The sequence below is a fragment of the Oculina patagonica genome, chromosome 1 (genome assembly GCF_052425735.1).
Source record: "Oculina patagonica isolate OP01 chromosome 1, crgOcupat, whole genome shotgun sequence".
NCBI classification, from domain to species: Eukaryota; Metazoa; Cnidaria; class Anthozoa; order Scleractinia; family Oculinidae; genus Oculina; species Oculina patagonica.
In genome coordinates, this window is record NC_135758.1 from 3,948,813 (window position 1) to 3,963,754 (window position 14,942).

A 14,942-nucleotide genomic window follows, 5' to 3' on the forward strand; every position below is an offset into this window, starting at 1 on the left:
CTCTTGGCGCCAAATAAAAACCGCAAATTAATTAAATTAGATTTTGAGACTTTCACAGCGCTTTCGTAATTAGGTATGCAAAAACTTGCACCGGTATTTTCGGCGTGAACACCTGACAACCAGGAAACAAATATCCTAGCTGTACTGTTTTTAAAAAACCTGTCGAAAAATATTTTTTTGATTAGATTTTTTCTTAGTTTTTGAGAATCGTCTTTCGTGCAGTCTAAACCGTACTTAATTAAATTAAACAAATGTCATCGATGCCGCCGTAAAACAAACAAAAAACAAAAGTTTCATGTTATCGCATTTTCAAGGAAGACAAAAGTATTTTGTTACAAACGAACAAAAGTGTCGTGTTACAGTTGCAAAGATTAGCGTAAGGAACACCTGGGAAAGTAGCCTGTGAACAGTTTTTTCCGAAGGTAAAATAAAGCAAATAAACACGAACATATATAAAACATCATACTTTCAATTGTTCCATATTGCATTCTGCACTTACCAAATCATCGAGATTTTTGGTGATTTGTGTCGTTTCGGCCGTTTCGGTGGTTTCGTTGTTTCGGGTTTTAGTACATGGTCTTTCAAAGGGACAGGCGTATCCACATTTTAATTTAAACTATATTGTATATTTGTAGATGCTGGCATTGTTGTGAATGATAAAACTGTACTCTTGCAACGCGCATGGAGAAATCTCGAAATTTGTATATAGGATAGCTAAACCGATGATGGTTTGTGAATTTATAGAATTGTTTATTTGATCAACCAGGCCAGTCGTATGCCTATGCTACATTATTGCAATCAAAATCGCTTTATCAGTAGTTATTGAAATTTAACAGGTGCTTAAAAAACAGTCAACCCCTCCTATATCCCCTTTACATACGTGCATGCATCTATTTATTGGGTACAAATGTTACTGCATTAGAAGAACATAATTGTAAACATTTAGCGAATGAATGAAAAAATAATTGATTATTAACAGGACAATTGCATTTCTTCAGGAAGAAGAGAAAATCTACTTAGAAAGTAATTAATTTGCGGTTTGTACTGGATACAAGCATTTTAAGAACTGCACAAATATTTTACATCATATCAAAAAATAGCTGTAAATAAAATTATTTAATTTTTACTTTGTAGTGCCTGTTTTCTTTGTTTATACTTTTTGATCTGTTTTTTTTTTGTCTGATTTTTATGCGAAGGTTGTTGAGCTCTAACTTTAAAATTTCAACCACTGCTATGGTTTTTGAATTGTCGTCTGGACCGCTTACTTACTCCTCAGCTTCATTGAGGCGTGCTGCGAAATCTTGTGCCAGGACTCGTTATAAAACAACGGCACAGTATAATAATAATTAGATTATCATTGGCATCAATGATATTGCAACAATCTGATAAAATGCTAAGAGTGATATACGCTCGACTACCATCCTCATTTAAATTGCCTCACTATAAGCAGCGAAAATGAGACAAGATAACACTGGGGGTTTAATTCTTTGAAGTTATGTAAGAAAAGGGTCAGGTAGCAGCTATCGCAAGGTCTCACAAGAATGGCTCGCCCAGGGGGGGGGGGGCACTAAAAAATGTTTTATACGGGGAGGCTCCGCCCCAAGCTTTTACCCCTTACCCTTTTATAGAAATTGTACCCCTTTCGTATACCTTTTACTGAAAAAAGGAACCCCTTTCATATACCTAAAAGACATGGCATAGACGTAGAACAGAACGTTTTCTTGTCATTTTCATGCAGCGCTTAATAAATTAAAATAATACAGCCATAAAGTGCGTCTGTTCAAAATATTTTAATTAAAGGCCCTTTTAAAACCTAAATGACGGATTTTCATACCCTTTCATAAACCAAAACTTGTGAAATCCCTACCCTTTTATATACCTGAAGCCTGAAAAAGGTACCCCTTTCGGGCGGAGCCTCCCCGTATAGGCCATTATATGGAGTACCCCCCCCCCCCCGGGATGGCTCGCTTCTCTTCGAGAGAACAATAGAACAAACAGGGACAATGTTCCTAGCCCCCATAACAGTAGAAACTGCTACACTAGAGGACCAGTACGATTACAAGCTGTGAAGATACGTGAAGTCCTCTATTTCTTTCTGTCTGAACGTCGTAATTATTCGTGGACGTTTGTTGAGCTCTGTTAGCGTAATTGGCACAAAACTTTTGATGTAACGTTTTTAATTAGACCCCGTAACACAGGACATAGACCAGCTTGTTCCCAGGATCTTGTGGACTGGGCAGCCCATTCTCTGCCTCACCTCACCCCCCCCCCCCCCTTCCCTCTTTGTTGGAAGTTACTTTTGCATTGAAACTATTTTTCAAAGGCTTTATCTTCTTATATCTTCGCACCACGTAGGCAACATTGAAGATGGGCCCTTTGGATTAAAATTCCCTTTCACAAAAATATACTCTTAATTATTGTAAATAGCCATAGTTTTTTAGCATTTTCTTTTATTTTAACCCTTTATCTATCTATATAAGGGTAATGGTTTGAGGTCCAGCAGCCTAATGGTTAGTGCGCTGGACTCTGGATCGATCACAGTGCCTCTCTCCACCAATGTGTATAAATGGTATCGGCAAATATACTGCTGGGGGAAACCCTGTGATAGACTAGCATCCCATCCAAGGGGGAGTAGAAATACTCCTAGTCACTTCATCGATCATCCTACTGATAACCGAGATAAGCTTCAGCCTGATGGGTGATCCTGTCTAGACTCGAACGCAGACTTTTTTAAATGGTTGGTGGTTGTGTAAAAGAAATTTAGTGTGCCTTTTTGTCCAGAAATAATACAGCTCACACGAGTAAAATTTTAATAAACTTGATTCAGCAGTCAGGAAATGTCTGCAATGATTTTGGCAATTCAGCGAGAACATGCAAATGTTTGCCCCGTAAGGCAAGGATCTGACTTTCGTTACAGAGACCTCCATAAAATGGACACTTATATTATGGATAGATCACTTGGACAGACAGACACCTCATAATTTGGACACTCAGCTCTGTACCTTTGATGTCCGTACTATAGAGGTTAGACTGTTCTTGCTTTTCGGTCTGTGTGAAGCAAGTGGCCCATAGTGTCAGAGCTTATCCTGGTTTCTGTAGCATTAAGCTGAGCATTTCTACTCCCCCTGGATGGGAGCTCGTCTATCACAGGGTTACTCCCAAATTATTTTGCAGGTACCCATTTATACACCTGGGTGGAGAGGCACTATGGAGTTAAGTGTTTTGCCAAAGAACACGATGCAGTAACCCCAGCCAGGGCTGAATCCTGGGCCACTTAATCTGGGATCCAGCTCCGGGGGGGGTACTCAAAGAAGTTTTGTGCGGGGAGGCTCCACCCCGAGCTCCTACCCCTTACCCTTTTATATTCCATTTTGCCAGAAATTGTACCCCTTTCGTATACTTTTTCATGAAACAAGGTACCCCTTTCATATATCTGAAAGTCATGGTATATTTTTTTTCGCTTCTCGCCTTGCCCCGCCTCCTCCCCCCGCGCGTAATTTTTTCGCTATAAGCTCGACGAACTCTTCGAAAAAAAATTTCGCTTCAAGCTCGACGGACTCTGCGAAAAAATAGGGACTGCTCGTAGTCTAGGTATAGACTTAAAACATAACGTTTTCTTGTCATTTTCAATTAGCGCTTCATAAATTGAATACAGCCATAAATTGCATCTGTTCGAAATATTTTAATTAAAGGCCCTTTCAAAAACCTAAATGACAAATTTCCATACCCTTTCGTATACCTAAACTTGTGAAATACCTACCTTTTTATATACCTGAAGCCTGAAAAAAGGTACCCCTTTTGGGCAGAGCCTCCCCGTATAGGCCATTATAGGGAGTACCCCCCGGGGATCCAGCACACTAACCATCAGGGCACTGCAGCTCCCTATAATGTTTGTACACAACAATGAATATTTTACTTCTGGACATAACATGAAGGCTTTTGATGAGTCTGCTTATCAAAGTTTAATTTATCATTGTAAAACACCTTTAGCTTAACATCATAATAGTTTCACCGCTGGCAGTTATTTATACTGTACATAGATTCGCTTTAATTCTGATACAATGCTACTTGAAACTACTGAGAACAGTTATAGACAGTTCAGTGACCTTGGAACAAGTCAAATTAAAATTTATTGAGCTTATTTAAGTTTCTCTCAGCATTTGACAGTGGGACGTTACATATGTATGTAATACAATCTATGTAGCTACGTCTATTCTACTTAAACTGACCCAACTTAATGCAAGTACATGTTCACATAAGTCATGATGTCACAACTGGTCTGAAATTGTAAGATTGACACCTATCCGAAAAATATTCAATTGAAAAATGTGGTACTTTAACTTAGCTTAGATATTGATAGACCAGCCTCCCTTATTTCGAGTCTGTTCCTCAGGTTAAGAATAAGCAAAGTAACCAAAGTTACGCAAGCCTCTAAACTATTTGTGACAACACACTCAGTTTACAAGTGTTTCATGTATGTGCACCTTTGGCAACAGCAAGTAAATCCATCCACGGCATTCACTTTTGTACTTTATACAATTGACTTCCTTTTAAATTAACATAACCACTAATGTTAACGTTTTATTTAAACCCTCAACTCAACTCATCACCCCAAGTAGCTGCCAGTTTTTGTGCATGCTACTAAAACGGGGTACATATTATGTCTTTTTTTTCAAGCAACATTACTCACTTTTCAAGGACTTGAATTTTGGCTTTCAAACTCAATTACTTTTAAGGTAGGTACAAACAATACATTTTTGGGGACCCAGGTTGTAGAAGGAATTCACATCATTACACAAAGTAAGTAAGTAAGTAAGTCCAGTCAGTTCTTTCAGCAGCACCTGGCAGCATGCACCCACTGTGAAGCAGCCCAAAGCTATTAGCTATAATATAAATTAGGCTCAATCAGGGATGTCGCTAAGGGCCAGCTGACTGAAGGAGAACTTAAATCCGGTGGAAATTTGGCATGACAAACTAAAGCAAACTTTTAGAGCTGGGCTTGTTAACAAGCCGGCTTAGTGTATTCTTAGCTACACCCCTGGCTCAATGCTTTTCAGGACTCAGCACTCCAATGGACAGTGATCAATGTAGGCTCACTTACCAGCCCTGTGGCAATTAATTCACCCTTAAAGATGTCTGCCCTACTTTGCCGATAAACGTGGCCTTGAAGATTTAACAGTTGTACCATTTAACCTTTCTTCCTATTAATTTGATGTCAAAGCCTCTCTGACAATTATGCGGTGGCAAAAATTAATATAATTGTGTCCCATACGACACACATGACAAAAGACAACAGCTTACCCCCCCCCCCTCTCACCTCTCACCCCTCCCAAAAATAGGTACAATGTTTTCATGTGAAACAGAGATTTGTGATGATGAAAGAGAAATGACAGCGTAATGTCAAAACCAGGACATTGTAAAGTGTCAAGAAAGAGTTATTGCAGGTACAAACTGCATTTTTAAATATTTTCAGTAATGTACAGGCTGACACAGGCGACTTACTTTGTCTCTGAGAAACTTGTTCAACTTTGCTATCACGATAGTTTTTAAGAGCTGGCACCCAAGATTTCTTACATAAGAGCCTCTGGTCACCCTGCAATGATTCTAAGAGCACAGTTGGGATATTTCAGTTGTAAGAATGCCCTTTTCCACGAGATTCTTGACACATTTCTAATGAGGTCCACAGACATTTCTAGGATAAAAAGTCTCTGTTTTCACATGAAAACATAATTTTATAGTTTTTGTGTGTATATAGGACCTTAGATAACACATGCACAGAGAAGAAAATTGTTATTCTTAGCCTCTAATAATAATTATTACAAAACTGATGCTACCTAGTTAATTAATATTTGTAACAATGAGTGCTTGCTCTAGCCACAAGTTAAAATAGAGCATATTCACTTACATGGCCAGCATCTTTGCAAATTCATTGGAAAAAAAAAAGCTTTTACATAAGAAAAAACTTTAAATCCCACAGGGGCTATGTCACGTAATTTTAGGCAATATTGGCACTGACCAACTGGTCATAGAATTAACTGAAATATCACAATAACAGCTTAAAACTGTAGAAAAACTCAAAAGAAACACGGAAAGGTCAAAAAGGGGCATGGATGGGCAAAATTTGAGAAGATTAAAATGGATTGTGTTAAGGTAAACTTGAAAAACGTCGGCCCGACTTTTTTCAAGTTTATCTCAATTTGTATGAAAGTGTCATTTACAATGCTCAAAAATCATCCTTGTTTGTTACGTGGCCTTGATTTTGCCAATAAAAGACTTTTGCTCTGCCAATGTAAAGTTTAAAGCTCTAAATTAACAAAAATAAATAAAATTACCAAAAATACCGTGACCTAGCCCCTTTAATACACCAACATGGCCGCCGTTTCATTGTTTTGGAACACCAATATGGCTGCCATGACGTCATGTGAATACGCTCTATAGATGATGCATTTACACTTACTAGAAAGGTTACTTTGCATTACTGTCTTGTTTTCTGTGGATAGTAATAATTATTAACTGGCTAGCTCCTACCTACAGAACCCAGGCACTTTATTTAATGAATGCGGAAATTACACACCACATAACCTCGTTGGCATTTGGTTTTTGTGCTTGCTCTTCTGGTTCCAGTTCTAAAAGATCTCGAACCCTTTTCATTGCTAGTTCATAATCGTCATCTGAGAGTGGAGCGAATGCATTCTCTAGCACGTCAGAAGAGTGTGCGAGATAGATGAGCGACAAAGTCCTCTTATCCATCCTGTGGGGCTCGTTTACCCATTTTGACAAAACGGATTCTTGAACTTTGCGTATAACTCTTTGTTTGGAGACGTTGTCAACAAGAGGATGTGTTGTCATGTCGAACAACAGGAAATTCTGTTTCTCGGTTGTAAGAACGCCCTTTTCCACTAGATTCTTGGCAAGACGTTCACGGACATTTCTCAGCTGATACCTTAACTTCAGTGGATTCCATGTCTCTCCTACAAAAGAAATCTCAGTTAACGCCTGGTTTGCTAAGTCAGATATTTTGTGTAAATTGTACAGTTACATTACAAGACATTTGCAGGGTGTGCAGAGGGTCTGTTGCATGGCATGTTACATAGTAAGATGTTACACAAGTACTACAAATAGAATCTCAAAATTTTTCAAGAAACTTAAAAAGACTCAACTTTAAAGAAATATCAGATGAATTAACTTGTAAATGTGTGACTTGTATTTAAGTGCATTTCTTTTTTTTTTCACTGGTGTTATAACATATTGTTACTTCAGTTAAACAAAACTTGTCATGCGTGGAAAGATTTATTTGCAAAAGTAGCACGCTCTGTTTTGTTTGTTTGTTTCAGGCTATTCAAATAAAAATCAAAAGTATTTTTTTGGCCAACAAGACTTGCCAAAGTCTACAATTTTTGGTTTAGCTATTTTCAAGTTGATTACGCTAACTGTCTCCAAAAGTCATGTTCTAATGAGGGGGGGGGGGGGGGTCTTGGGTAGATGATCAGGTTATGCCAACCTCATTAACAGGAATTTCTTGACGGAAATGTGATTATTTCAATGGAAAACCCATTCCAAACATGAATAAAGTTTTAATTATTATTTTTTATTCCTATAATTCATTTTTCCTTGACTGATTTTCAGTTTTATTATTCACATACTGTAGTTCAGCTACGAATGAGGTAGACCTTTTGGGAGTTGAAATCCAACAAACACAAAAACCTCATCACAAAAACCTCATCAATGGCCCATCTTGTTTACATTTGTCGTCTTGAAGACAAAATAACTATATTTTTCTATTTATTATTGTACGCAAATCACAATTTAATAACTTCAGCTGCAATCACAGACGTTGGACTTCCGCTGTTCAAGAATTTGATGAATAAAAAAACTCAAACAATTTATTCCGGGTTTTAGATTCATGTCGTATACAGTATGCAAAACAGTGACACGTTCATAGTCACCAAGGCCGACCGAACTCATTTCCATAATGCTTAAAAAAATTCTGCTCATTTAGGGAAAACCTGGATAAAAATTCTACGAGACTAAAATTGAAAATTTAGTCACCAAAAAGCCCGCTACATACCGCTAAGTGAATGATTTTGACTGGACATTAACCCATATGAAGGAATTTAATTTATTCCATGTTACGTTTTACCCATGCTTATTGAAAATAGCCTGTAAAGTAAATATTCAGTCGGTGATTCGCATTTTAAGACGTGGAATAGAATAAAGCAAGATCAAATACACTTCGCGAAGCTAGATTTAAGTGATGACCAGCAAATAAAAGTGGTCATAGAAGATGGCATAAATAATTTGTCATGCTGTTATGTTCGATGTACTCACCACTCAGAAGTTCGATCCAGTTTTGCGCCGTATCGGGAGGATCGCTCTCTTTAATGTGTTTCAAGGCTTCATCCAGCAACACATCGCCTGTAAGATTATCATTCTTGTACAGAACGCGCCTATTCAGCAAGCTCTTTCGTCGCATTCCTGTCTTCTCGAGCTCGATGCGTCCCCTAAGGCCCAACTCGATCATCATGCACCCGCGAAGGCCCGAAGAGATACAGTCGTTCCAAAACGACGTGTAACCCTGATTAGAGAAGCAAAAGTGTCCGTTAAATAGAGAAAAACACAGATAAACGTCAAATCCAAGCGTGTAATGAATACCTCTCTGTCCTTCAGCCCCAAAAGTAGCACTTCTTCCATTAGAGTGAGCCTAGTTTCTTTTCTATCACCGGATTCCTCGTCGCTTTCGTAGCCTTCATTACCTTCGACGTCGGGATTATCCTCTGGCGAGATTCCACCCGACGCAGTACTACGCTGAACCAATTGCCCGGTTCTTCTCGTTGCCATTGTGCGACAAGAGAAGAACTGACCAAGAAAGGATGAAGAAAAACAACGAGAAACTAACCATAAACTTCCCTGCTATTTTACCAAGATGGCCGTGTTGGCCGATTTACAATGGCCTACGGTCGAACAGACCCATGGGAAAGTGGTCCAAGCTGTGCACCGACCCCTCCCACCCGACCCTCCTTTGCTCGGTAAACATGTCACATTTTTTGAGCCTCAAAAAATTACTAAGGTACCCTTCACACTAAAATCTCTTGCTTTTCATTTTTATTTTTTTAATTTATTTCATGAATAATTTCATAAAAAAGAAATAATTCAACAACATGAGTTTTGATCTTTCATCAAGGTCTTTTTTAAGGCACCTTACATGCCAGAAAACTAAAATCAGCTAAAACTCGAGGCTGATCAAACAGTGTACAATTTGTTTGCATTTTCGGTCAAAATCCACCATTAATTAAAGCAAAAACGTCTCCATGTTACCCCAGGTGACGAAGGGTTCCTAGTTCGCTTTTTACTGCATTTTTGTGGTTACCAAGGTAACCATAATGCTACTATCTGTGTAAGTAATGTAAGTAAGACTTTCCGAAGCCCGAAGTAAGAACGAGAGCGTACCGAGACGGCACGAGGATTTGTCAAGTTCTCCAGGTAGCTTTTTACGATTACAATACTATTGTTTAGAAGGATATGAGGATTCCGAATAAAAAAAGCCACTTTCACAATCATTATGGCGCGTTCGAACTGTCCACGATCGAGAATCGACTGCTTTGATGAACCGCTGGCCGAACGTAGTTGAAACATGATGCTTGGCACGTGCATATGGGCGAACGTAGTTAGAATATGATGACTGCCACGTGCATATGGCCGAACGTAGTTGGAACATGATTCTTCGCACGTGGATATTGCTTCGAAGTAATATTTTCCGAAGCACGAAGGAAGAACGAAAGCGTACCTGAAACGGCACAGTGATTTATCTAATAACTTCTGGCCATAAAACTCTTTCCCGTACTGCCCTTTAAATAGCGTTTCTTCAGGAACGATGCCTAAAAAAATTACCAAACATTTTTTCTTCGTCCGATCGCTACAAATTTTGGTAGAATGCGTGACAAGGTTATTACCCAATCCCTCCGCAAATTTGAATGTGGCCTTCACGACAAGAAGGAAGTTATAATAGAATGTCTATTGATCTTGAGCGTCAACTTCGAAATACAACCGATGAATCGATCGAAATCGAGGTAAGAGTTGTGTACTACGTACAGTGCGAACGCACATGGTCTGAAATGCAGTGAAATGTTATTTAATATATTTATATTGCTTGAAATCAATATCTGAATTTATGTCTGAGTATAAGGAGATCGTTATATTTTGCAGAAAAGGGTCAACCAGTTGCCTTTAACCCTATTCAGACCGGGCTTTTTTGGACCTTCTCAGACCGGGGGGGCTTCGGAAGCCCCCCCCCCCCCTATGTAACTTCCAGAATATTTAAGCAATCACCATGAAACTTATAGGATGTATTGTACGTCCGAAACTCTTTCTTTTGGTATACGTCACGTGGGATTGTGACGTCACATCACGTGACAATTACATCATGATGTCAAAACAGCCGCCATCTTGGATCCGCCATCTTGGATTTCAAAATTTTTCCAAAATGCCAGAAAACCACCCAAAATCACTGCAAAGTACTCAAAATGAATAAAAATGTGCTTTAAACCCGTAAAAATGTAAAAATAGGTTCATTTAAGTTGATTTTTATTAACAGAAACACGCAAAATTACAAATTTGGGAAAACATGCCTGTCAAAATGCCGTTGCCATGGTGATGTCAAGTTCCTGACGCATCATCCAACCTTACCAAATTGTTGCCAGATAAATTTTAGGAAAACTCAGAAAGTTTGGCAGCGTTTGGTTAAATCTTAAAAAAGTTATAAAAGATCAAAGTCAGCGCGGGCCTCAAAAGCCCCCCCCCCGGTCTGAATAGGGTTAATATGTTTTTCCCCTTATTAGGACCATAGGTAAACCATAAACACATTTAGACCCGCCAACATCAATATCGGTTATTTGTTTTGCAAGAAAGCCTACGACAACTTCATTCACCAAAAATCTCTCAGAAAATCTTTAACATATTTTTGTCGATCTGATTTCTTGTAAGATAATTGGTGAAGGCGGGAGTGGGGGGACTACTTTCATCATTACTACACTATAAACATGCCAGAGCCATTTTAGCTATTCACTATTTCCTCAGTTCGACTGTAAACACAAGTGTGTTAAAATATCGGTAACCACATCACCTCTTAGAGGGCTGTTATTTTTACTGCAAATGCTTCCAAGCTAGAGGCTAGGTTTTCTTTTACTCTTTAGATTGAACCGTGGAAATTTCCGAATATTTTTATATTAGCGATAAATATAAATAAAATGAAATCAATAAATCATTCAATTGGGGAGTCAAAGAAGCGTGATTCCAAACATTTTAACTCAATCTACACGTTCATTCAACGCGGTCTTGGCATTTCGTGAAAAACGAGCTGACGTAACGATACGGCAGATGTCAGATCTAGCTTCTTCTTCTTCTTCTTCTAAGAAAAATGCCCTAGTTTAATCCACCTACTGTTCGATCAGCCTTTCTGTTTCCTTATATGTTCGTCAGATCTAGGCTCGTGAGAAAAAGAACAAAGCAACAAACACAGTGTTTACGAATTTAGTTAACAACACCCGGTGCTAATGGCCCGGGTTATTTACTACATTATTCGGTCTGATTTGTAATTCAAATGCAAAAAAAGAAGTTTTGAAGAAAGACAAAAAGATTAAACTAAATTGCCCTGAGCCCTTAAGATATAATTAAGGGCTCGAGCTGGTGTAGACGATCAGTGCAAACTCGATTTTCAGCCGTTTAACGCAGGGTGGGAGTCGAGGAAAGGCGCTAAAAAGCATTTTTTTCTATCGCCCTGATCGAGCTTGGAACTATGTAGCCTGCGTAGCAGGCGCCTGTGTAGTTTTGGGGAATTTGAGAGATTGCGAGACAATCCCAAATGCGCCCCCAAGAAATACACGGGCGCATGCTACGCCAGGAGGTCTGCGTGCACATATATATCATTCGAATACTTCCTTCAGCCATTTTTTACGTGCCTTCAGCAGTTTTCCAGGTTTCAAATTAGCAGCAATGATTCTTACTAATAAACATGATAAAGCATAATTCAATGTGTATCTTCTATGGGCCGGGTTGCCACTTGCGAAAGAAATTCTTGCTCCTATTTCGTATGCAAACAGTTCTCACTACGCGTGTTCATCTTTTTTTGTTTCCTTGCCGCAAAAATAAGTTTGAAAGTCATTTTTTAATTCTATGTATTTAACTGATTCTTGGTCAAACTGGTATACGTAAAGACCTAGTCAAACGAGCGCCCAAGAGGTCGCAAAAAGGGACAAGTTCGAATTCAACTTGCGTACATGCTTAATTTGGGAAACCAAATAGTTTACGGAAGTCAAGTGCCTCTAAGTTGCAATAACCTAGTAAGGCGGTAAATTGTGTCGCCAAGTCATCGCGAGTTAACGCAAGCGCACGCAACTCTGGCCAAACGGGGTTACTTAAGTTTTCAACTTCCGTCTACTTGCGACTACGCCTGTGCGCATCTCATTGGTTTGTCGTCGCGGTTTAGCCGGAGGCACTGGATTCAAATCAATAGTATGCGAGTCACGTGCCAGTTTGGAAGTTGAACTGGAGTCATGTGACCGTCACTGTTAGTTTTGCATCGTTACATTTACTGCGTCCGCTTTCAAGTAATTAGTTTATAGTCTTTATAGTAACAGTTTGCAAGAAGTTAGCCAAGTCAACGGTAGCTGTTCGAGAAAAGCGAAATTTTCTGCCAGTTTCTATAGCAACGAGTCCGGAGCAGACATGGGTCGCTTTCTAAGATCGAGGTAAGTACAGTCCGCTACGCATTCTCTTTGCTAAAATTAAAAAGAGCCATAAGTAATATTCTTGAACGACACATCTATGAAAATAAAGTTTCCATGTTTCATAACCCATTCCATTTTTTTAAGTCACCTGTTTGATTTGAAAGAGTTGATGAGAGATTAGCGATGAAAGTTTAGACGAGAGGTTTCTTCAACCGTCGATAGATCGACTCTCATTTGCACGCATGCAGTTGACGAGCAAGAGTTAAGCCCGAGCCAAACGAGGATGAGAGTTCTTATGTACTTTCATCGACTTTGAACGTGCTCAAACTTTTCATGAGAGTCGACGAGAGTTTGACGGACTCTCGTTCTCGTTTGGCCCGAGTTGATGAGAGTTGATGAAAACTCTTATGAGAGTCAACTCTCATCAACTCTCATCCTTATACCCGTCCCTAAACAAGCGCGCGAACTGCGCGCGAAAATTCTCATCGTCTTTCGTCAATATATTTGGGCTAATTTCAAAATTTGATAAGAGGAAAGAAGTCGACGACAGTGCATAAGGGCTTGCGGTCAAACACGAGCGTGTGTTGGAATTCTTGTCGATTCCCATTTTTCTTTTAAAACCTGCTTCATGCATATAAAATGATGGAAACCAAAGAACAATTTTGACTACAGTGAACGAATATACAAACAGGACACTTCTAATAACTGAAAGCACTCAAGAACCAAATATAGCTTTGAAATTGCGTCTAAGGTAAAAAACAAGTTTGAAATCAAAAACCACTTTGGGAAAGTGGAATTTTATTTTACTTTGGACAGCGTACGTGATTCATGATAAATTGAGGGCAAGGTCTGAAGAAGGCATTGAGAGAACACAATTCTTTATCGGACGTGATCTGATTATCCAGCCACTCGACATTATACCCGGGTCAAGTGCTCTAAAAGAGTGGTGTGGTTTTTTTTTATACATCCTTTGTTGTTAATAACATTGTTTTTTTTGGGGGGGGGCGTGGCCAAAGCCAAATGTCCTCTTCACGTTCTAGTCCGCCCCCCCCCCCCCCCCCCCCCCCTTTACCATGATGTCTCATTGGAGAATACAAAACTAAAGGTGCGCTGTTTGTTTGGACCTCAACAACTTTTCAGATTATAAACTAGTGACCACTCTGGGGTCCTAATGGAACCCACTATAAAGCATTTATTATCAGACCTTGAGATTCAGCCGTTCGACTATAGCAGTTCAAAAAAATCACACATTTGCACTGTTTTTGTAAAAATTCTTTTGAGGTATTTACGTTTATCAGTTTAGTGCTGAGGTCCTTGATATTTTCTTTCCATGAAAAATAGGAACCGTTTCCTGCATATATCACCGTTTTGTACTTTGAGATTGAAGTACTGAAGGTGTCAGAGTCAACAAATTTATTTTAATGATACAGTTGAATCCCGATAACTCGAACCTTCAAGGGGAATTGACAAAGGTTCGAGTTGCCGGGGATTTGAGTTATCGAGGGTAAAAATAGTAAGAAAATGACCTGAAGGGTAATCGAAAAGGGTTCGAGTTAGCGGGAGGTTCGAGTTATTGAGGGGTCGAGTTATCGAGATTCAACTGTAATAGCTTTATGAACTTTCAACCAATTTAAACTACCGTCGATCGGTTATCAGAAAAACTTGCACACTTTTTTTTAGAAAGTATTGTTTTCTTGTGGTTTTGACATCTTATATTGGCATCTACAGTGACATCTGGTTTTGATGGTTTTCCTTTTTTTTCTTCCAATCACTGACCACGCTAGTCTGGGAGGCGGTAAACCACATGTCCACGAATTACACGTGCAATTTTGAGAGTCCTTCAGATTGGCTAGAAAGTTTGGAAACCAACTGAAAGATGCTAAAAGCTGTCAAAAATTGTTTTAATTTTTAATACGTAAAAAGTACCGTAGTCTGAAAAGTCAGCCGTCCTCTCGTCCCAGCCCCCCAAAGGAGGGGCGCGGGACGAGAGCACGGCTGAAAGCAAGACAAGTTTCCGCGAGACGTTGTTTCAGCGGTTGGTCTCTTTGGAAACCATGATGCCACTTTCTTAATTCCCAACTTAGCAGACTGAGAAATAAAGTAAACAATACTCGCCTTGCCGAAATAACACTTTTTTGAAAGGCAAAAGTGTCGGTTACATTTTAACAAAGATAAAATTATTGAATATAGCGGTTATAATCTACAACCTTTGACCAAAAG

The 14,942-nt window shown here is 39.1% G+C and overlaps 1 protein-coding gene across 1 annotated transcript; it reads right to left on the bottom strand.

The window, feature by feature from the left end:
- Nucleotides 1-4,112: 4,112 nt before the first annotated feature.
- LOC144665734 (Golgi phosphoprotein 3 homolog sauron-like) lies at nt 4,113-8,932 on the bottom strand. The gene is made up of 3 exons (XM_078527064.1): nt 8,653-8,932; nt 8,329-8,575; nt 4,113-6,971 (listed from the first exon to the last, which is right to left on the bottom strand). The coding sequence occupies exons 1-3, from the start codon at nt 8,836-8,838 to the stop codon at nt 6,547-6,549; spliced, it is 858 nt and encodes a 285-aa protein (XP_078383190.1). The 5' UTR covers nt 8,839-8,932; the 3' UTR covers nt 4,113-6,546.
- Nucleotides 8,933-14,942: the final 6,010 nt, after the last annotated feature.

Coding starts and splice junctions, on each gene's coding strand:
- LOC144665734 (XM_078527064.1), bottom strand. CDS start 8,838: ATGGCAACGAGAAGAACCGGGCAATTGGTTCAGCGTAGTACTGCGTCG. Junction 8,576..8,652: donor TGGGGCTGAAGGACAGAGAG/GTATTCATTACA, acceptor TTCTCTAATCAG/GGTTACACGTCGTTTTGGAA. Junction 6,972..8,328: donor CTGGATCGAACTTCTGAGTG/GTGAGTACATCG, acceptor TTTCTTTTGTAG/GAGAGACATGGAATCCACTG.